At 35.8% G+C, this 23,215-nt stretch overlaps 2 protein-coding genes and 1 pseudogene across 3 annotated transcripts; 1 reads left to right on the top strand and 2 right to left on the bottom strand.

The window, feature by feature from the left end:
* Nucleotides 1–5,800: 5,800 nt before the first annotated feature.
* On the top strand, nucleotides 5,801–8,793 carry LOC145621279 (F-box protein At5g39250 pseudogene; annotated as a pseudogene). The gene is made up of 2 exons (XR_014108371.1): nucleotides 5,801–5,829; nucleotides 7,748–8,793. The product of XR_014108371.1 is annotated as an F-box protein At5g39250 pseudogene (transcript).
* Nucleotides 8,794–9,306: 513 nt separating this feature from the next.
* LOC145620619 (receptor-like serine/threonine-protein kinase NCRK) lies at nucleotides 9,307–18,043 on the bottom strand. The gene is made up of 11 exons (XM_081675318.1): nucleotides 17,810–18,043; nucleotides 15,474–15,540; nucleotides 15,083–15,158; nucleotides 14,285–14,398; nucleotides 13,905–14,021; nucleotides 12,632–12,889; nucleotides 12,255–12,490; nucleotides 11,801–12,091; nucleotides 11,039–11,275; nucleotides 10,565–10,792; nucleotides 9,307–10,011 (listed from the first exon to the last, which is right to left on the bottom strand). Exons 3-11 carry the CDS (start codon nucleotides 15,150–15,152, stop codon nucleotides 9,688–9,690), a joined length of 1,875 nt encoding a protein of 624 aa, XP_081531444.1. The 5' UTR covers nucleotides 15,153–15,158; nucleotides 15,474–15,540; nucleotides 17,810–18,043; the 3' UTR covers nucleotides 9,307–9,687.
* Nucleotides 18,044–18,599: 556 nt separating this feature from the next.
* On the bottom strand, nucleotides 18,600–23,164 carry LOC145620620 (nifU-like protein 2, chloroplastic). The gene is made up of 5 exons (XM_081675319.1): nucleotides 22,959–23,164; nucleotides 22,547–22,684; nucleotides 22,356–22,458; nucleotides 19,771–20,081; nucleotides 18,600–18,966 (listed from the first exon to the last, which is right to left on the bottom strand). Exons 2-5 carry the CDS (start codon nucleotides 22,637–22,639, stop codon nucleotides 18,775–18,777), a joined length of 699 nt encoding a protein of 232 aa, XP_081531445.1. The 5' UTR covers nucleotides 22,640–22,684; nucleotides 22,959–23,164; the 3' UTR covers nucleotides 18,600–18,774.
* Between the last annotated feature and the right edge of the window lie 51 nt (nucleotides 23,165–23,215).

A 23,215-nucleotide genomic window follows, 5' to 3' on the forward strand; every position in this document is an offset into this window, starting at 1 on the left:
AGCTCTATTGCACAGGGCCCTAGATTTTTTTTTTTTTTTTTTTTTTTCAGAAAAAAGAGGGCCTCAATTAAGAATTGAAAGACGTTTATGTTATGGGTGTGTAAGTTTGGATTGAATTTACTAATGAGATCGATATATAACTTTAACATTATATTCGGCGTTAGAGCATCTACAATGGATAGTTACAAATCTTGTAGCTTGAACTTGCCGCATTATTATTCTCAAATTACATCAGTTCAAGTTAATTACAACTTCCACCAATGAATTCACCTAAGCAACATCTTACATATATATATATAGCTCCACGTTACAATTGGCAATAGCCTATATATTAATATTAACCTAAAATAAAAGGCTTACATGTAAAATATTGACAAAGACATAGGCCATACTTCATTAATTAATATGAACATAATGTTGGGGTTGGAGTTGGCAAGTCCCACATGGTAAAAAGGAAGAGAAGTTTTCCTTATAAGTGAGTGCAAACTCTAATTATTATGAGTCCGTTTGAAAAAGGTGTTTAAAAACAAATCCTTACGATTAGGCCTAATTGCGCAAAGTAGACATTATCATACTGATGTGGAGTGGAGTGTGCGTGAGGCCCAACAAGGTGTGTGACTCAAACCCAACAAGTGATACCGGGTCACAAAAATCCCAACGAATTTGGAACAAATTTACACTTCGAGGTCTGAACAATTTAAAATCAATTTCCCAAAGTAATATCTATATACTATACTATTTATAGATTAACTAAAATATTTAATATTCATGTATTTTATTAAGATTAAATACATGAATATTGAGTTTCCCAAATTTTATCATATAATCTGATATATGTGATATATAATCAATACAATATATCAAGCTAAGTGATATAATGAGTTTCCCAAATATTAAGAAATAAAATTTTTGTTTATTATCTTGTATGGAACTCAATATAACATATACGTATTGAATATATAGATCTCTCATTTATCACTCAAGTTAAGGGTCTGTTCTCATTGACTGAATTCAGCTGAACTGAACTGAACTCAGTTGAACTGAACTAAACTGAACTCAGCTGAACTGAACTTAACTTAATTGAACTGAAATGAATATTTTATAAGAGAAGGAAATTAGGAGCTGAATTGAACTGAATTGAGCTGAACTGAATTGAACTGAACTGAACTCAGCTGAACTGAACTGAATTGAATTTCAACGTAAGAGAACAGGCCCTAAGTATACTATTCCTTAAAATATATATTTTATAATATTTAATATTCTATCTTTTTCATAAAATGTAATATATTATTAAGTAGAATATTACTAAAAAATATGGAGTCATACATATAATCTATAGAAAAGATAATTATATATTTTACCTCTCTCTATATAAAATCTATGTATTAAAATCTCTTACAATTTGGTAAAAGATTGACAAGTGATATTTTTTTTCCTACATCTAGTCAATAATAGATTATGATTAGCTAAAATTATAAGCATTCTTGACCATTTATTGAAGCTAATAAATTTTATAAATTAAATTATATTAGTACTAAGTGTGCATAAAAATGATTTTATTTATCTGTTGTATATAAATTTGCGTACTAGATATAAATAAATGCATATAAAAAATAATAATATAATTCATATATAGTGTATATATACCACCCTAACTATAAGAAAAACTATAGATTTTGGTACTAATTTTATATGTGTGTAGCCAACCATGATAGGGTTACTGTTATAGAAGTTACCCAGTTAGTGTTATAGTTTTTACTTTATTAGTGTTGTACTCCCTCTATCCTTTTTTTTACATTCCTGTTTGTAAAATTACACGGGAATTAAGAAACTAAGAATAAAACAAATAACAATAAAACAAAGGAAAAATTACTCCCATAAATCCCAACTTTGCCTCGTCCGCCCAAATTAATCCCTACTTTTGATTATTATCTACTGCACCCAACTTTAGGGGGTATTAATTTCTATTGCACCCAATTTACCTGAAACCGGTTAATCAGGTTAACATTTGTGAATTAATTTTTTTTGCACACGTGTCAATATGTAATTGGTTGGAAAAAAAAAAGAAAATAAAAAAAAATGAAAACAAAAAAAAAATTAATTTCCTAAAACTAATACAGCACTTGCCCCACCTCCACCACCGCACCACCACCATCAGCGCACACTCTCCCCTCACGCAGCCCAGCATCAAGCCACCACACGCACTCCCTTCACCCACCACAACCGAAAACCCATCACAGCCCCCTCACCAAATCGACCACCACAATGGCCGAAAATGGCCAACCACCACCGCACACCGCACGACTGTTTCCCCACCATAAAACAACCCCCTTCCCCAAAATCTACCACCAAAATTGGCCACAAATGGCTGAAATCAGTCGATAATGGGCCTGAGTGGTTGATTTCAACTCTTTATCGGCCGATTTCGGCCGTTGGTGGCTGATTTCGTTGCCGTTTTTGTAGTATTTCGAATGTTAGGGTTAAGGGTTAGGATTTGGGGGATTTTGAGTGGTTTGCAAGGTGATCGAAGAGGAAAGGGGAGGTGGTTTGCAAGGTTGTTGCTGGTGGTTGTGGTTGCAACGGGAAGTTGGTGGAGTTGCAGGGAAAGGGAAGCAAGGAGGTTGGTGGAGTACGTGTGTGAAGTGCGTAAGGGAAAGGGGAAGCGGGGAGGTGGGCTGGGAGGCGGCGATACGGAGGTGGGGAAGGGGAGGTAGTGCTACCGCCGGCTGATTGCGGGTGGCCGTGAGGGAAGGGATGTGGGGAGGAAGCAGAGAGGGAAGGGGGAGAAGGGAGGAGAGAGAAGGTGTTTTTTTTTTATTTTAATTTTTTAAACTTTATTTATTTTAATTTTAATTAAAATTTTAATTTTTTTTAAGCGAATCATATGCTGACACGTGTCTAGGTAACCTGCTACATCAGGTTGGGTGACCTGTTGGGTGCAATAGAAATTAATACCCCCTAAAGTTGGGTGCAATGGATAATAATCAAAAGTAGGAATTAATTTGGGCGGACGAGGCAAAGTTGGGATTTATGGGATCAATTTTTCCTAAAACAAAGGACAAATACACTTTAATAATCCCAACTATGGGTGATTTACCTACAATAATCTCAACTACCGTTTATTCTACAATAATCTCAACTATTAGGTCAGTTTTCCTCCAGCGGTCCCAAACCGGTCAACAAAAGTCAACAACCTATTATTGTAGGTTGTTTGACAGGTGTCATCGTGTGAGACTGTGAGTGGTTCTAAAAAAATACAAAAAAAAAACTAAAAAAAAAAAAAAAAAAACTGGCAGCCACCTCCACCTTCTGCCGCCCAAACACCACCTCCAGCCCTAACCACCACCTTCACCTCCTGCTGAATACCTAAATCGCACCACCTCCAGCCTTAACCACCACCTCCACCTCCTGCCGACCACCTAAATCGCACCACCAAGGGCACCAACACCCCTGAAACCCCTAAATTACACCGCTAACACCCTCGAAACCCCTAAATCGCACCACCAACCGCACCCCCAAAACACCTAAATCGCACCACAAAGACCCCCTTGCCCGTGAAACCCTTGCACGTCACGACCAGCCGCACCCCCGAAACCCTTGCCCGTGAAACCACCAGCAGCCCCAAATCGCCCCGAAACCCTTGCACGTGAACTGATTGGAGCTTGAATCCGCGACACCTCGCCGGAAATTGCTTCGCGAGATCGCAGGCGGTGGTCGGATGTTAGCTACGGGGCTGGGGTTTGGGATGGTCGATCTCCCGGTGGTTAGATTTGGGAATGAAGGGGTGGTTGTCGTGGCTGAAGGGAGGAGAGGGTGGCGGGCTAGGCTGAGTTGATTTTTTTTTTTTCCTTTTTTTTAATTTTTTTAAATTAAGCCAATCATGTTCTGATATGTGGCAATTAAAAAACCAAAAAAAAAAGTTTACCATTTCAGCAGGTAACCGGTTTTTGGGTCTGCTGCAGGAAAACTGACTAAATAGTTGGGATTATTGTAAAATAAACGTTAGTTGGGATTATTGTAGGTTAATCGCTCATAATTGGGTTTATTAAAGTGTATTTATGGGAAGTACAAAACATTAAATGATGTCTTTGAGTAAAACAAAGATAGATTAATATTTAATGATGTCATGTCATCAATCTTTTGCAAAAAAAAAAAGGACCAATAACATGCTCTGCTCTATTGGATAATTAAGAACCAATTATATTCATCTAAATTTTTGCACAAGGATTCTAAATTTTTTTTAAAGGAGGAGTGAGAAAATAAGAGTGGGAATAGGAAAGTAAGAGCGAGAAAATAAGAGTGAGCATTAATTAAAAACAAAAATAGAGGGATAATTTGGGATATTTGGAAAAAAATACTTACTAAGAAGGAAAGGAGGAATATAATTTTGGAATACCCAAAAAGGAAAGCAGGGATGTAAAAAAGGGACGGATGAAGTACTATGTTATTTAAGGGTTACTAAATAGGAAAATTTGTAAATTACCACCCAAAAGGTGTCCTGTTTTGAAATTACCACACATTAAAACTTTTATTTTAAATAATCACCCATTAAATTAAAAAAACATTTCAGATTACCACCTTTTTTGGAATTCCGGTGGAAAATCCGGTTGCGGGCCACATAACGGCTAAAAACGGCGAATTTGACTCTTTTAAATGTTTCCCTTCTCGATTTTTTTTCTTTATAAATTATCCAACATCAATTCACAACTTTTGCCCCCAAATTTCCTCAAATTGCAGCTGTGAAATTTTAGAATTAGGGTTCCCGGGGCAATAAAATTGGGGTTTTCTGCAATTTTGGAATTAGGGTTCTTAGGGCTTAAAATTGGGGGGTTTTTTTTTTGCAATTAGGCTACATGTTTGAAATTGTAAAGGGTCCCAATTGCTCACCTCAAGCTCGCCATTGACATCACCATTTGACAGGAGCTTCACCTACGTGCTTTTGGTCCCTAGAAAACACACCAAGATGGCAACTTCAACAGCAAATGCAAGTACAAATAGGGTCCCAATTTGCAGAAAAAAAAAGTTAGGGTTTTGATTCAATCTTTAAGGGGTATTTGCAAAGTTGACAGAGAATTAAAGGAAGAAAAAGGGGAAAGATTGATGCTTTTGGATGAATTAATTGAAGAAATTGATGAGAGAAGATGTTTTTTTGTGTTTAATGTTTCAATCAAAAGGTTAGGTCGAGGGAAATGAAAAAAAAAGGAGGGAAGTTGATAAGGTGGGGCCCTCAACCGGATTTTCCACCGGAATTCCAAAAAAGGTGGTAATCTAAAATGTTTTTTAATTTAATGGGTGGTTATTTAAAATAAAACTTTTAATAGGTGGTAATTTACAAATTTTCCTACAAAATAAGTATGATTTTTTTGATTCATATCAGCCACAAGGGCGGATACAACCCGGGGGGGGGGGGGGGGTGGGGCCGGGGAAATTCCAGCATATGCTGGGGGCAAAGTTACAAGATGGGAGTGCTACCATCAATCTAACTCCACATCCTTACAAAATAAGTATGATAAGACTATGTGCACTTCACCTTAAATCCGGCTGACGTATTCCCTCACAAAAAAGTGTAGCCATTAACTAATTATTTTGAAATTTGAACCCTCTAACCAAAATTTGGCCATTTATCGATCAACACCCAAAAACTGTCCTGCAAATTAATCAAATCCCCTTTTTTGAGAAGACCCGAGTATATAATTCAGAGGCAATTTCTATAAACCCTAGCTTCCAATTCGGGTTGCACATTTGATTTTCTGGGTTCTGTTATGCGATTTTAATCCGAGGAGCCCATTGATTCGTAGTGGCAATTGGCAATTCTGCTCTTAGATTGTGGTATGTATTTTTTTGCTTTTAATTTGTTCAGCTTTTCCCAGATTTCTGATTTTGCAAATGATATAAGAATTAAATTATATTCTATGATTGTTAGCCAATATGATTGTGATTCTATTTGATTTTCATAAGAAATCAAGCTGGTAATTACTTTAAATGGGGAGTTCATATCTGATTTAACTCAAATTGTAATTTGATTTTGAATTTGGATTGCGACTGAGAATTGTAGTTACCTTATGAATTAGTAACGAAAACTTATTGATGTATACGAAGTATATATCATGATCAATGAATTGGAACTTATTGATTGCATGAACTGCAATTGGGAAATTCATATGATTATTTGCTGTGTTTGGGAATTATCCTTAATTGTTCCGTTAATTATCGGTTTCTTTGTCCAACCGAACTATTTTGAGTTGTAACTTTTGTGTATCTTAGCTTTGGGATATTGAAGTTCCTCATTAGATTAGCAACTTTTCAATTTATACATGTGAATGTAAGCTTGATTTGACATGTGAATGTGAGTTTTTCCGTGGTAAATGCAAAGCTTCTCGAATTTTACCAAGCTGTGGCTTTGCGGTTGGATGCAGCAATTGAATATAGGAAATCATGTTAAGGTCTAAAGGATAGCTGTATTGGAAAGAAATGAATTATTGGACAGAAGTGAAAGGGAAATGAAAAAGGGTTATCTCAATTGCATGTATGTTGTTGTAACTAAGGCTTACTGGCTTAGATGGTTTTAGTACATGAAGACTTCCCTTTTGAGAAGAAGTGTGAAAAGATCGTACTGCATTAATTAAAAAAAATAGGCAAACCTATGAAGTTAGGGAAGTGATTACTTAGCAGTTAGCACACCTACCGCCCTACCGGTTATTAAGGTAACCGCCCCTGATCTTGTTCTTAGTACTGTATTTTACATGTTGCAGATCTGTAGGCAAGACTTTCTTTCAAATGTTTCTAGGCAATTAGTGGTATTACTAAGAACACTAACCCATTCAGATGACATATACTCGGTAGAAATATTTCCTTGATTGCCCAACTCTGCTGTACCAGCTATGTTACAAACGATAACATGGATCCTTGAGGAGTTTATTTAGAATATTGACAGCTTTAGCTCTAAACATAGAGATTTTTTTTGAGAGGTAAGTGTTTTGAAACATTTACGAAGATTAAAATTAGTATAGTACATGCAAGCACTATATATTATGATGGCTAAACAATTTAGTATATAGTATTAGTGTGACAGTGGTAATAATTGAGCTATATAAATCTTTACATCATGGTGGGTTGGGTATGGGATTGCAACTCTCTACCTAGTTTAAAATTTATGACAAAAATGTACCATTTCCATTTATTAATTTACTTTTTTCTTGTTTGCAGAAGATTGGTGAATTAAGTAAATCTAATGGAAAGTTACAAACATATGTTGCCCTTTATTCTATTTGTTTTGTTAGAAACATTATTCAACTGGGGTAGCAGGACTGTTACAAAATTCATTTTACTTTTGTGAATGTTACTTCGTAGTACTCTGTATTATAGATTAGAGTAGAACCATTAAATATCTCATGATATAGTTCCTTTTTTCCAAGCTGTTAAAAAGGGCCCTAATTGAGTGCTGTATGTCCTACTATTCATGAGTGTGAGATACATCTCTCTAAGTTCATGGAATTTCACTTTGCTATAAAATGATTTACGAAGTATTGATTTATGATTCTAAAGGTCGTCTAGTGTTTCTTGCCTTTGATTCTTTTGTTTGAAATTCATCAAGCATTTGTTGTTGATAACTATGTTGTTTTAGTGCCAGCTAATACATCTCCCTGGTTATATTTTGGATTTGGTCATTGAATTTTCTGCTATGCAGTCGCTGGTTGGTTTATGATGCTGAAAATGTTGACCAATCTGGTGTTTATGCATTGTTCAGCTTGGAGCTGGCTTCTGCTACAACCCTCCAGAGCCTTCTAATCATTAATCACGTGACAAGATGACATGCGTTATTTTAAAGGCAGTCTTTCCTCTACTTGATGGTGTAGACCTTGCTTCTTGTATGTTAGTTTGCAAGCAGTGGAGAGACATTGCGCAAGATGATTATCTTTGGAAATGCTTATGTGCTAGGAGATGGCCTTCGCTATGTAAAAGACCTTCACCATCAACAGTTACGTACTATAAACTCTATGGGACCTTTTACAAGCGCCGGCGCCACCAGGCTCTTCCTCCTTCAAGATTGTCATTCAATGACTTGGACTTCTACATTGACATCTGGGCCGAAGGCCAGTCAATATTTTCAGAAGTCGTCTCAGGCCTAGTTTTGCATGGAGGCATAAAAACTCTGCCTACTGGAATTTCTAACATCCTTAGGTTTCATCTAGAAGGCCCCAATTACAAGATGATGTTGCCTGTGGAACCCAGGTTTTCTGTGCCTTTGGGGCGGAAAGTGAGTGTCTCTGTGTTGGTTGGACGTAGGGATTCCAACAAATTTGCTTGTATAATTAATAAAGCAATGTTTGATGATATTACTTGGCAATCTTTTCGGGCCCTTGCATTTGATTATCTTGACTTTTCACCTATACACCCCTTCATATCTAGTATTCGAGCATGGATTTCGTTGTTATTTGCCGATGCTGAGAATGATACGGTGGCAAATGTTTTCGGGATTGAAATGGACTTTTGTGATGCTGCAAATAATGAGACTGAAGTCCTTTGGTTACTCGACATGCTAGATTGGAAGTGATTGATGTCAGCTCGTAGTTTACCTATGTAATGGTATAAAGCTAATGTATCAATCTCTGTAGAGTGTTTGTTTCTAGTTGTTTCACATTTAGCTTAAATGTCTCCATCCATAGTTGTGCAGTTATCATCGAGCTTGCAGGCTAGCTGTCTTGTCTCTATGGCTTTTTCATTGTAAAGTTTCTTGAACTCTATATGAAGATTCTTTTGGATTGAATAAATATTTCATCTTATTCTTTGTTTAGTAAATGTTGATTTTATTTGAACTCAAATCGCGACAGGTAGCTAACTAGCATTGTATTGTAGCTCTTGCAAAATGGAGATGGGCACATTATCGGGAGCATGATGTACACTGCAGTGCTGTGTGAGACTCATCTGATTTTAAATGTCATTTCTCAGCAAGAGTAATACGCTAATGCATTTAAAATCAGATGACTCCATTTACATTTTATGCATATGATTTTTGAATTATTAATGTTAAAAGATTGTACAAAAACCCTGCAAATAATAGCCCAGGTAAATTGAAGACTTTGAAGGATATGTTCAAAGTTTGCTGGGAAAGATTTAGTGTGCTTTCGAAGCACCAAGGATGCCTGCAGTATATGTTTACTATAGTTTTCACCAGCAGAGTGATGCATGCTCTGCCGGATACTGCTGATCAACTGAACTCTTTCGTTGGTGGAAAAAAAAAAAAAAAAAAAAAAAAAAAAAAAAAAAAAAAAAAAAAAAAAAAAAAAAACCATTAATATGATCAACTAACAACATAAGGATGAGATTCTTTCGATTTACAAGATGAGTTTGTATTGGATGCCTATATATATTGTGAGGTCCCAATCGACAACTAGGATTCAGGAAGTAACCAGCAACAAATTTGTATTTTGACTATCCTCATATTTTTCGCCATTCAGAAAACACAGAAACCTCAAAAAAAAAAAAAAAAAAAAAAAAAAAGAAAAAAAAGGGGGGGGAGGAGAACAGAAACAAAAAGATCAAAAGCATATTTGCTTGCTTCACAATGTATATTAACGATTCTTCGGTAATTTCCTGTTATGCATGTCAAATTACCATCCAGATATAAACCTTGTATGGCTCTTCATCATCATAGATTGCTGGCATACAGTTGTTGCTGGTAGAAGATCACTGATCGTTTCCTACAGAGAATGATTCTAGTCGAGGCTCTGTCAGATCCACAATCTCATCATCATCGACATTGGTACTATGACTCCCACTTGATGTCAAATATAGCAGACTATTGACATACTGAACTGAAGAAAGATTTACTGACTTCCCAATGCTATCAGCCAAGAGGGTGCGGTCAATGTCAGATGATAATGAGCATCGAGATGACCATCGACTTGGACACATTTGTTTGAGCTCCTCAGAGTCTACAAGAACCTCAACTTGACTGGTAGACTTTTCCATGCATGGTTCTTCACTTTTTATGCTGTTAGAGGACAAGTTCTGCAAAAGAAGAGGGAAGCAACTTTAAGTAACTGAGATCCTGAAATAATGATACAGTATAAGAACTTGACGTATGTATATAAATAAAAAGGATCCTTAAACTACCAACCTTGAAGAATAAAATTATGAAATAAACTAGCCATTACAAGTGGAAAAGTGGAAATAGATCAGCTACATCAAAAGATTTGTAAATGCGACACAAAGTTTGCTTAATATTCAGTGAAAATACACAAAGGAAGTTGATCAACCTATAGCAATCTGCAGTTTTTTTTTTTAAATTATTTGGACTGTAAAGAGAATCATACAAGGCAAATGGTGTAAACGAGATTGGATGTCACCAACTAAGCTAGTTGGCATCCATAACAATCTACATCCTTATTTGGACTAAAGCCTGAAAGGGTCTAAACAACTGGTTCTAGCTCTTCATAGGTATCGTAGTGGTTAGGAAAGGAAAAGTGGGAAGATAGAAAGTGACTTATATGAATCTTGACCTTCAACCTGTTAACACATTCATGTGGATCTCTTAAAAAACTAAGGATGTTAAAGAGTCTACCTGGAAAAGGTTTGTGGGAAACCTTCTTCGCCTTGACACATTTGGAACAAGTGTTGAGAGGACCTGAACAACTTCACTCATGCCTGGTCGGCATTCAGGATCCAAAAGCAAGCACTCCTTTGCTAAATAGGCCATTATTTGCACCTCTTCTTCCGGAAAATTACCGTTTAGATTTGGGTCAGGCAATTCTGATATTACACGCCTGCTATCTTGTAGTCGAGGAGCAGCCTAAAGCAAGAGCAACCGCAGAGGCATTACTCACAAATTAAATATCAGACATTGCATTTTTCAGCTTTAAACTTTTTCAATTTGGATCAAGTGCCAACTAGCAAGCAAGGGCAAATTAGACCTTAATCTTATACTCCGTAACTCATTATTCTTGCAAGAACAAAATAAGTTTTCAGCTGAATCAAAGGTCAATTCACATTCACCATTATCTGGCCATAATGCAGGAATGAACAGAAGATTACGTACCCATATGACTAGGCTTTCATCTCCTCTATCAGATACATTGAAAATTGGAGTCCGGCCAGTTATCAACTCAAGAAGAACAACTCCAAAACTGAATACATCTGATTTCAATGTACCTTTTCCAACAATAGCATATTCTGGTGCAAAGTAGCCAAAGGTTCCTTGAATTCTTTCAGGAGAAGAAGAACAACTGAGGAAACCATCAGTGCTTAAGCATTTTGCCATACCAAGATCAGTCACCTGCATATATAGAATTAGCATGTTTGTCACATACTAGCATCACAATGCTCTGAAAACTTAGGACTTGTGTTCATTGCTTCATCAATAACTACAAAAGTCATCCAAAGATCAAAAATCAAAAAACTACTCTAATGTCTAATCAAATGGTTGTCTAGTCTGATTGGAAATTTTGTTGACCTATATGGATGTGCATGAGGGTAAGGCATTGGATCGTAAGGGATGGAGGAGGAGGATCTTTGTTGATAATTACATGGAATAATCAAATTTGGTTCATGTAGCCAACCCCACTTATGGGATTAAGGTTTTGATTGATTGATTGATAACAGAATTCTGACAATTGTTGCTCAGTAAACATTCTCCTCTTTGTTTTATTATTTTTAGCCAAGTCATCTAAGACCAAAGATATATTTCTGACAAAACCTTTATGAAGAAAGAACTGCCACAAAATTGCTAATAGGTGATTTCTCTACACATTTTAACATTACTGGGGCATGAGGAAATGAAAAACACTGGTAAGATTCTTACTTTTGCTTTCCAATTTTCATCCAGAAGAATATTAGTGGACTTGACATCTCTATGCAAAATTCTTGGAGCAGCTGCATCATGAAGATACTCCAGTCCTCTGGCAGCTCCTAAGGCAATTGCAACACGGGTATCCCAATCCAAATGCTTTTGTCCATCCAGACAATCTCTGAGGTTACCATTTGGCAAGTTTTCAAATATTAGTAGCCTCTCAACCTGTTTGCCCAAGGATATAGAGCAATAACCTAGTAGAGGAACAATATGGCAATGGTGCAGTCTTGATATAATCTCAACCTGCAAAAGAATATTCTAATTAGATGATTCCAAGACCAGCACAAGCAGTCCAATATGTGGCCAAAATTACTTTGTGTGTGTGTGTGTGTGTGTGTGTGTGTGTTATAGCCTTCCACCATTGGACCAGGCATTCAGAAGACTGCAAAATCAGGTAAGCTTATACCTCCTTGAAGAATTCAGAATCAGAATCTAGTCCCTTAGAAGCTTTAAGTCGTTTCACAGCTATAGTTCTACCATCTTTAAGATGACCACGATACACATAGCTGCACCCCCCAACTCCAATCAGATTATCAGGAGAAAATTTGTTTGTTGCATGTTCCAACTCTGAATATGTAAATTGGGTGACTGTGCCATGAATTATTTTCATGTTTCTTCTGAATAAAAGGGAACCAATGCAACCTGGGAAAAAGAGCACAAAACAAAGTGATCACGGTTTATAAATAGTTTTAAAATTGGAATGGTAGTTTAAGGGCATTTCCTAAAACTAATTTTCCACACATTTGAAATTGCTTGAGAGCATTTTGTGCCAAAACTGTGTACCTGTAGATGGACTTTCCATAAGACCCACATTGCTTCTGGCTGGAGACTGAAACTTCTGTTTTATCAGGTCAGTAGTGCTTTCGAGGCTAGATCCTCTGTCAGACAAGGTTTTTTGTTGCTCACACTTGTCTCTTGGGTAAAAAAACCAGGTGAGGGATACAATTAATGCAAGTGTAATGAGCACCAAGCATATAAAGAGGAAAATTACTACTCGGTTAGAAACGTGTTTGCTCGGAGCCTGAGAAGCTGTAAAAGATCCTGTCAAAAAAGGAAAAAGAATAAGTTCAGACAAGATACCTTTTTATAGCTACCTGGGCATTGGCCATCACATTGAAATATCAAAGCATACAAGTAAGCATGATACAGGCTGAGCTTAGAAACACGTGTCAAGTTAAAAATTCAATAATATAATTTTTTTTTTTTTAAAATCAGAATTAAAAATCTCATTCTTTCATATGAAACATGCATAAAGGATAAAGCATCTCTAAAATTCATATAAGGACTCATCTTAATGCTATGTAAACCGCTTCCAGATATATGTACTTTGATATTACTGTCATGATATCACCAGACAAAAGATAAACACATGCACAATGCTTTCCAACAAACTCCAAAAGATGCTATACCCAATACCTTCAAGTAAGCAAAATCATGAAAAGGTAGAATAGTCTGAAAATTATCACCAACTGAGCTCGTAGAAGTTAGGGGAGGTCAGGTATACAACAAGGGCAACAACGTCAATCAGAGATTTAGAAATTAATATCAATTTTGTAGCTTTCGGTCATCTAGTTTTCTCCCATCTTTAAAGTTAAAGAGGATATAATATTACATTTACATAAAGCCAAATGAGTTATGCATGCAGGGATTACAGGCATGTAAGATCTTTCTCCCTGTAACTATGAATATATGTGTAGGTTGTCGCAGATGATGGAAACAATGAGGGGGGAAAAATAGTGACCTCAATACAAAGCTAAAAAGACTCAGTGGTGTGGCATATATGATTTTGCATTATAATGACCTTGATTATATACTCAATAAAGTGGCTTTTACTTCTTTCACAAACTAGAGAGTGGAATCTTAATGCAGTGGGTTATATCTTTAGTTGGTTCAGTGATAGGGCATATTCTTGATCATTTTTGAAGTATGCAAGCCATGTGACAAGAGCTTGAACTTTCAATGTATTATTGTTTACATTTGATAAGCTTTCAACATACAGTCCAAATACCAAGCTGATGTGGCTTCTTAAAATATATTCAAAAGGTTAAAAAATTACCAGAGGTGCAATCACATCCTGTAAAGCAGTTATTGTTCTGACCATCTGCTGCCAAAGTAGGCAATTCACCACTATTACAGACACAAGTCCAAGTGTTTCCAGTTGATCCAACATTCACTACGCCAAGAAGAAAAACAAAAATAACAAATACAAGGATGAGCAATAGATCTAATAATTCATTTGTACTGATAGAAATACAAAATCTGGTGGCTAAGGAAACAGAGTTTCTTAGACAACAAAAATATAAGCTTTGTATACAATAATATATTTTTAAAAAAGATCATTTGTGAAATGTTGATTTATCTTCTCTTCCTATACAACCAGCCATAGTCTTCAAAAATAAAATATACAACCAGCAATAGCGTAAGTTGGTAACCTACCAGGAAGGCAATCACACGATGTGGAGCAATTAACTGCATTAATGGACTTTTGGGTTTCTTGAAAAGCAGAACATGTGCAGGTCCACCTAGTTCCAGATGAATTTGACACCTGTTCTGCACCCAGATAGAAAAGATAAATCAGGCTCGCTTCATCTGCTCATATTCTGCACCTGGTTCACCCTTACCGACAAGTTTGATCGAAAGCTGCCAGAACAACAGCTGGACCAGAAGGGAATCATAGGAAGACTCTAAATAGTGCAAAAAGAGATCAATTCAGTAAATTTTCAGAAATTGCCTCAGGCATATGGGCACAAACAACACTACGAAGCCCGTTGTTTATGTGCTTAATAATGACTTAGGCCATGCAACACCCACAAGGCCATAATCCTATTGCATATGCCAATTGGTAAAATAACCAGATAATTTACTCATCAAAAAAGATGGATTATCTTGACATATCAAACAAATAGGCAGCACATTTCAATTATGAAGCGCCACCCTCGAAAAAAGGGCAAACAATGCGATCAGAACAATTAATCATTACGTAACATATAAGTACATATACTCGTAGGTCATTAGATATAAAAGAATATTTGGGTTCAGTGAGGTAAAAAGGTTGAGTCAGGGACTGCTCATACATTACCATTAAAAAGCACAGCAGAAATATTTCAGAGCATCAAGCTCAAATATAATATCAAATGCGCCGAAGATGTATATCATAGTTACATGACATTGTAATAAGAAAATTCTCATTTATAACAGATAAACTCAAGACTGTTTAGTTTATAAGGCACTAACCACATTGTGTCTGCTGAATGCAAATTAAGAACAAAACAGATGTAATAGCGGCTTGCAGCTGGATCTTCATCGACTCCTATAATAGAGTTGAACATCAGAAGAAGAAAAAATAAATAATGTACATTAGAATGTTACTTTAATACAAACAGTAGCAATGTCCCTAGCAGACAGCAAACAAGTAAAGCATCAAATATAACAGAAGATTTACTTTGCTTTTTATCAAGTTTTTGAGACAATAAAAACAAAATATGTATGCAATAACTTACAAGTAGATTATACAAATTGAACATGTACAGAACATGAAAAGGTTCAGTATGATTCGCTCTAAACAATGAGAACCCATAAACACCATTTTACATGCTTAAATCGTAGAGTGAGGCCTTGTGCATACCTTCACATACAGTATGGCTGAAATTTCATGTCTATATGTTGAATATCAAATCCTCCAACTACCGAATCTGTCACAGAAATGTTATAGGAATTAGCTATATGATTGTTTACACAATAATCAGCCAAAAGAATGGCCCAATGGAGGAGCTTGGGTCACAGCTGTAATGCTTTCATCTTAGCCAATAAGATTGATCAAATTCATGTATACTCAGCAAAATCAATTACTTCTAACCTCTGTTTCATAAACATATCAGATTCATAGGTGCAAATAAATAAAAAATTCTGAACTCCTAAGTGTATATATGGTCAAACAAAATTCAACCAAATTCATGTTTGGCCAACAATCCCCTCTAGAAACTCAATTTTTTCAAGGAACTGCCATCCAAAAAAATAAATGATTTCACTATTTAGAAGACTCACAAGAGTACGCTATACCCTTTAAACTCCAAAACCGATAAATTTTTTTCAAAAAAAATATAGTACAAATTTATGTACTTTTATTAATCTATAGCATATGGCCAACTATCTGACCTATCTCAATTGGTTTAATACCAAGATATCTGAAACTGAAAAAGAATGAATATTTCTCTTCACATTCTACTCATCCATTTCAGAAACAGATTTCAAGCATACGAAGGAAACTGACTGATGTCGTCCATAATACCTGAATATAAAACCTTCAGAGATTTCTTTACACTTTTGTGCAAGCTATTTTTGAATACAGAATCGTAACTAGGCGTCTAGTAGCAATGTATCATTTTCTTCAGGCAACAACACTAACTGAAACCCATTTATAGTTGACTACTACTCAGCATAATCTGAAGATGCTTGGGACAGAACAAGCCAATTTGGTCTTCCAAAACAAAGCGATAGAAATGGAACTTCCACGAAACGACTTATTAGCAGATTACAAGGTGCATGCCAAAACTAGAAACCCGAATCAACAATGCCATTACCAGCACAGCAGAAGCAGAAGACATGGCCAAGCTAAGGCAAAGCATATATGTAGAAGAAAACTAAACAATGTGGATTAACAATAATAAAACCAAACCAATCATTTCAGATATTGCCAAAGCTAATCTTTTACACAGTAGAAAGCGACCACTCAACCATTTCAAGGTAATCAATTAAATATAATTAATTAATATTAAAGTATATGTTATTATTGTGCTCCCCATGATTCGAGCTAACTCTCCAAAACTTCTGTACACCATATAATGATATAATATAATATATATTATACTACTATATGCTTAAATTATGTACCCACATCAAACAGATCGTCAACTTTCATTAATTAATTTTTCATACAGTATTTAAATTGGGAAAATCTTGTGCATTGATTAATTAAGAAGCTAATATAATTATTTTAAAAAAACATTAAGCACTGAATTAATATTAATAACAATGGATGTGTAATTTTGTCTTAAAGATTTTTAACACAAAATTACACATCCATTGTTATTATCTCGATTCCTAAAAGATGTCATGATCGAACAGGCCCTCGATCTTAACCACTGCACTAGGCCAACATTAAACGTACTGTGAAAGTCAAAATAGACACGTGATTTCACCAATTTGTTATAGATTCCGAACTTAATACGATTAAGGGTTATGTTTAGCAAAACCCTAAATTTTTCGAAGCGAAAAATGGTGCATGGTTGTTGATGAGTATTTGCTTTGAAGAATTAAAGTAGTACAACTTGGCTTTGAAGTTCAAAGACAAAATCTACAGGCGCTAAAGTCATGAAACATAGACGTGTGTATGATAATGATTCCTCAACATCTTATTCAATTAATCAATAATTTATCATCTTATTTAATGAATCACCATTTTGAGCCTGTTCCACCAGCTCAGTGTCTGAATTACCGACACAAATTATTCAAATTTTAAATTTTTAGTAAAATAAAAATATTTAAAAAAATAAAATTAATTAATTAAAAAAAAAAAGGTATTAGTGCATTTTCAGGGCATACTTTAAATCTTTTCAATTAAGTCAACGAAATCATATGTGATATGAAGTACAAAATACAAGAATATAAGTACTATATGAGCTACTTCAAACTACAGTACTACTTTTCCACTATTCTATTCAAAATTTTGTTCTGTATTACAATCACTGATCAGTGATCACAATCTCAAGTGTATCACATTTTTCAATCATTATACACTCGGGTGTACCTAATAAAAACACGGAGTAATCTTGGATATAGATTATTATGCAAATTAATTACACATTTACACTCGGTTGCAACAATCAATCACAACATAACCTTAATATTTCGAATTTTGTAAATAAAAAATTGAAAATTTGAAATCAAAAAATTATAGAATACCTGAGCTAGTAGTTCTTCACCTGAGAGAATGAACCACATTTAGCAGACCAAAGTAATAACGAAAGTTGAGCTTAGTATAAACGCCATTAAAATGAGCTTAAAACTTGAGTAGGAGGAGAGAGAAACATCGAATTTTCTGATTTTCTCTCTCTAATAGCATTGTTGTTTGTGTGTTAATGCAGAAAATGGTGCGAGTCTCCAAGTGTGTGATGTGAGAAGAGTGCAAAAGTGGTGAGAAATTATACGGCGTTAAAGATAGGACACACACTACGTTGCTACACAACGCTTCACTCGAGGGGGACCCCTGGATTTGCATTGAAAATTGAATTTAATGCTATTGTTTTCGCCATTTTCAGGGTATCAGTCCACGCTTTTATTTTGACAACAGAATTTATAACACATGTGACATTCTTGTCATTCTTAGATACCCGATGCGCTCGTGTTAAAGATGACACTGAATCGGGCTAGACCATGGGTAATACTCATGCTAGCTGGTGACATGAGATGTGCACGAGTTTGAGATACCAGTTTGGAAATTTGAAACTCGACATTTTTGAAAACGTTAGTACCAACTCGAGCTCAGCTCAGTTTATAGTCGACTTAATACAGAGTACACAAATTTAGGTATAAAGAAATAATTAGGGAAAAGAACTCCCCATCCGTCCCTTATATATCGTGTAGAGAACTTGCATAACAGCACATTATTGCATTATGGATCCTAAAACTCCATGAAGCTTCGAGTCCGATACAATTTTGAATTTTTATTTTATCTATTTATTAAACTGAAATATATTGTAATAAATTAAGTGATCGACCAAATTGAATTAACCTGTACAATTATACATATCCTTCAAGAGTCAAGACTGAAGACTAATACAACTTGCAAACACTATCTGGCGTGTAGCTTTGCACCAAAAACTATTTTGGTATAGCTGTAAAGCCTGTAATATTATGCAAATCAAAAATTAAGATAAAAGTTGAACGGCTGCAATGGAAGGGATTTTTTCGCGTAATTTCTGGGTCACAGCCACTCGAACAGTCATCACTCCAGCAGCTGGACCTGTGATTTTGACTTTTACGATTGGCTCTTCAATCCCTACAAGCTCCAAAGTTCCGCCAGCAGCTCCTATAAGGTACGGCCTTATTTCTTCAAGGACCTGCAATGATAACTTATGTGAATTTCACCAATGCATATTGCATATATCAAGTGTAGCCAGCACTGTCAAACCTACTAATTAGAAATTATAAATCAGATGATTTTCTTCAAGAACTTAACACGAGAACTCAATAATAACATTACAATACACAATGTAAACTAAATTGTACATTTTGCATTTCTATTCAAACTCATGACATACTTAAATACTAAATTTTAAAAACCCCCAAAATTGCCACATTTCTAAATACGTCAAACAAATCGATTTACAAACTAAAAGCGCGCGTAGCGCGCTCTAGACCCCTAGTATTTCTAAGTGTCTGATGCATCCAGTAAACTCATGACAGACATAAAGAGAGGTCTGTTTGATAAACTGTCTCCTTTATGCCACAATCATACAATCAAATAATTCTTCCCAACTGATCAAATGCCATAATATGGTGCAAAGTCATTCTCTTCAAAAGGACTATAAAAAAAAAATAAAAAAAAAACATTATCAACCACTCACAGGCAACGCATTGAATTGCATAGAGGTTAATTTTAACCTTCTTAGTGCATAACACACTCGACAGACCACAGGTGCTATCACTGATACCCAAAGGAATAGAATACGTTTACAATTGCACACAGGTGTTCTTCATCAAACTTTGCATGCATTCCTCTTTTTCTAGCTAGTTTCCATAGAATATTACTTATCACCATTGGTAATTTCCTTTAGTCTTTCGTCCCTAGATTATAACACCAGAGAAAATAATGACTTAACATGATTTACTTCCTTGAAATAATGACTAAAAATGTAACACACCTTTTCTATGTTGTCTTCATTTAGCTCAAGACCAGTTTCTTCATCAGGAACTGCTTCCACTGCAACTATCTCAGGAATTTTTTCCATAAGGCGGCGCTCAATACCCAATTTCATGGTTGTTACAGAACTGGGGCAGGATCCACATGCTCCTTGCAATTTCAATCGAACTATATTTCCGTCAATTTCATGCACAGCAACATTACCACCATCAGCCATTAGATATGGCCGCACTTCATCTAGTACACTTTCAACATTTTCTTCAGTTAAAGGAAGCTCCAGAGCTGAATTAGGAGTGGTAACAGCTTTAATCACTGAAATAAAGAGAAAAGCAAAAGTGAGTCATAGGACGAGAACTTCATCATGATAGAGAACACAAAGAAATTATTAAAAAAAGAAAAAAAGTAAAACATATAATTATCAAGACACTGGATTATTGCTATACAGATTGTACTATTAATAATTAAAAACAACTTCAAAGTGAAGGCAAAATAATCTAAGGACTAAGACACCCCATCGACGATGACATATGATGCCAACACATATCTCAGACAAAATGACACGTTCAGACAACATCCCTCCCCCCTTTCACCCATTCACAAGATGGTCAAACAACTAGGCAATTGACCTGTAGAAAAAATCTAGAAACTGCTTGATACGGATTTTAGGCCACTGACGAATTTTACTTAAAAAATATAATTATGGTTAGGGAATTAAACTAATAGGGGCAGAACTCAAAATTCTAAGTTACTGACGTTTTCTTGAAGTCATCATCAATTTCATAAACTCACATCTGTAAGATAATGCATATAGGAGTTGCCTTTTATAGGGTACAAAGCAAACAAAGACAACCTAGGACTCCTAAACTTGATGAAAACAAATCGGCCTAAAGGCCCTTAGCTACGAGGCTGTCCCCATTAATATCCTATATTGTTTGTTAATATAGTGGCATTCTCGTAAATAATAGTACTTCTCTCTCCCCTCACTCCCATGGCTTTCCCCTCCCATGGCCACTCAATTTGGTCTCTCCCAATGTATAAAAAGGCTCAAGGCGCACCAAGGCGTTTTGGAGTACCTTGCGCCTAAGGCGCGCCTCAGTGCGCCTTATTGAAGTGAGGCGCATATAATAAGAAACAAAAAAAATCTTGAAAAAAACTCATTATGCGCCTCAGGCTGCGCCTAGGCGCGCCTTAGCTGCGCCTCATTGAAGTTGCCTCGCCTAGACCATAAAAAGCGCATGACCTCTAACGCCTTGCACCTCGGCGCGCCTTAGGCGCGCTTTTTCAAACACTGGTCTCTCCTCCCCTTCCATGGCCACTATTCCTTCTCTCTCCTCCCCTCCCATGGCCTTGTTGACCATCCGACCACCATCGCAAGTCTCAACCCCTAGCCAAACATAAGACACCCTGGTAGGACATATGTAAAGTGGGCCCATACTAACCCCTTAGGGAAAGGGTGGTGCTCGTGGAGGTGTGATAGTCGTCTAGTGGTACTAATGGTGGTGGTAGTGGTCGATTGGTGGTGGAAGTGGTTGATTGGTGGTGGTAGTGGACGATTAAAGGTCGTATGGTGGTCGAATGTGTGCTAGTGGTTGTGCGATGGTCGGATGATGGTGTTAGTGGTGGTGCGGCAGTAGAAGGTGGTGCCAGTGGGTGGTCCGATGGTGATAGAGGAGAGAGAGAGGGGGGTATTTGCTTAAGAATTTACCAAAAAAACCCTTGATATTAACAAGTTATATTAATATAGGATATAAACTTGTATTTTCTCCTTAGCTACTACTCACCATGTTACTTGGACACCTTGTTGTACATCAGGTGTCTCGTGTCAGATCCTCTTAACACGTTGACACGATACAACAACCAAATAGATAGTGGTCTATAATCTACATGAAATTTTATAAAATCTAAAGTGTCAGAGGAGAATAAAAAAACATGGGACTTTTTTTTAAACATTTTGGAAACAATCAAAATCCTAACTAAATCAAACAACATAGAATCCTAAAAAGAATAGGAAACAAATAACTGAAAACAAATCCTTATTAAAAGTACACTGTACAGAGATAGACCTCATTAGAATAGGAACTTAAATTACTGAACTTAAATACATCTGTCGTCTACAAGTAAAACCTCACTCTTTAAGGAAAAATGGCTGGAACGTAAAAATTGTATATGCAGGCAATGCAGCTTACTTTTTGCACAAGCATCAACAATCTTTCAACAATGTTAGTAGTACACAAAAGGGACAATAGACTTACACGGCACATACTATAACATAATACTTGCAGTTTTTTTAAATAGTTAACAGATGACAATGGAACTTTACAGGAAACGTGAACAACATTACGTCAACATTGTTGCATATAGTAGATAATTTAAGATTCAGAAAAATATGTAGTAAGTTAAGCTTTAAACGGAAATATACTTCATTAAGCACCTAACCTTATCAGACATTCAGACTTATTATTTTAGGCCCCAAAACTTCACTCTTTCTGAGGTCATATTAGCATATGTGATAAACTCAATGTGATAACACTACCACAAAGACTAATAAGAAACCACAAAATTAGCAACAAATTGAGAAATACCCACCTCGAGCTCTAGTCGAAGAGAGCGAATGGATACAACTCGAATGAGCAAAACCTCGTCTTGCACGACTAAAACCTTTAATTTGGGATCCAAAAAAGTTCGAATTCTGTTAAAATTTCAATAACCCATGTCATAACTCAGTTGCAGTTATCAACCTATATCACAATAAAATCACAGGGAGGAAAAATATAAACCTTGAATTGAAGAGGAAGGCACGGAACCCCCGGTCGAGAACATGAAGGTTCAAGGGTTTGTTGAACCTTGTAGCAACAAGATTGGCTCAACATAATGAAGTTTGATTGTTGGGTAATTTATAATGACTGTTTTTCAACCTGGGAATTGGTATTGATGAATTCATAGCTCAATAAATTGCATAAACTAATCAAAACCCAATATAATTACAGAAACATAGACATCAAATAATACCCTAATCAAGAATTATATCTAAATTAATTGTTTTTTCCAGCAATTCAATTCATGGGTATGAAGCAATAGCTTCGAATTAAACAATAACACCATGAAATAACAAGTTAACCAAGTAAAAATTTGAACTTGAAAACAAAAGGTATTATACAATTCGAAAAAATTAGCAAATCAAAGAAATACCTATGCTTTGTTGAACTTCCTATAAATTCAATTGGGGATACTGTTCTTCACCTTGAATTAACTTACAAATATTAAAAATCGAAATGGTTTGTATTTTTTGTATTCAGAAATTTCTGATATATTATGGGGTTTGAAAAGCAGCTGAATTAGAGAGGAGGAGGAATTCAATCAGAAGTATTGAGTCGTAAAATGCTCTGCTTTTGTCATTTGTCCTGGAGTTGTTGCACTACATACTACATCCAAGAATTTTTTTTTGT

The sequence above is a fragment of the Chenopodium album genome, chromosome 27 (assembly GCF_948465745.1).
Source record: "Chenopodium album chromosome 27, dcCheAlbu1.1, whole genome shotgun sequence".
In the NCBI taxonomy this organism is placed as follows: domain Eukaryota; kingdom Viridiplantae; phylum Streptophyta; class Magnoliopsida; order Caryophyllales; family Amaranthaceae; genus Chenopodium; species Chenopodium album.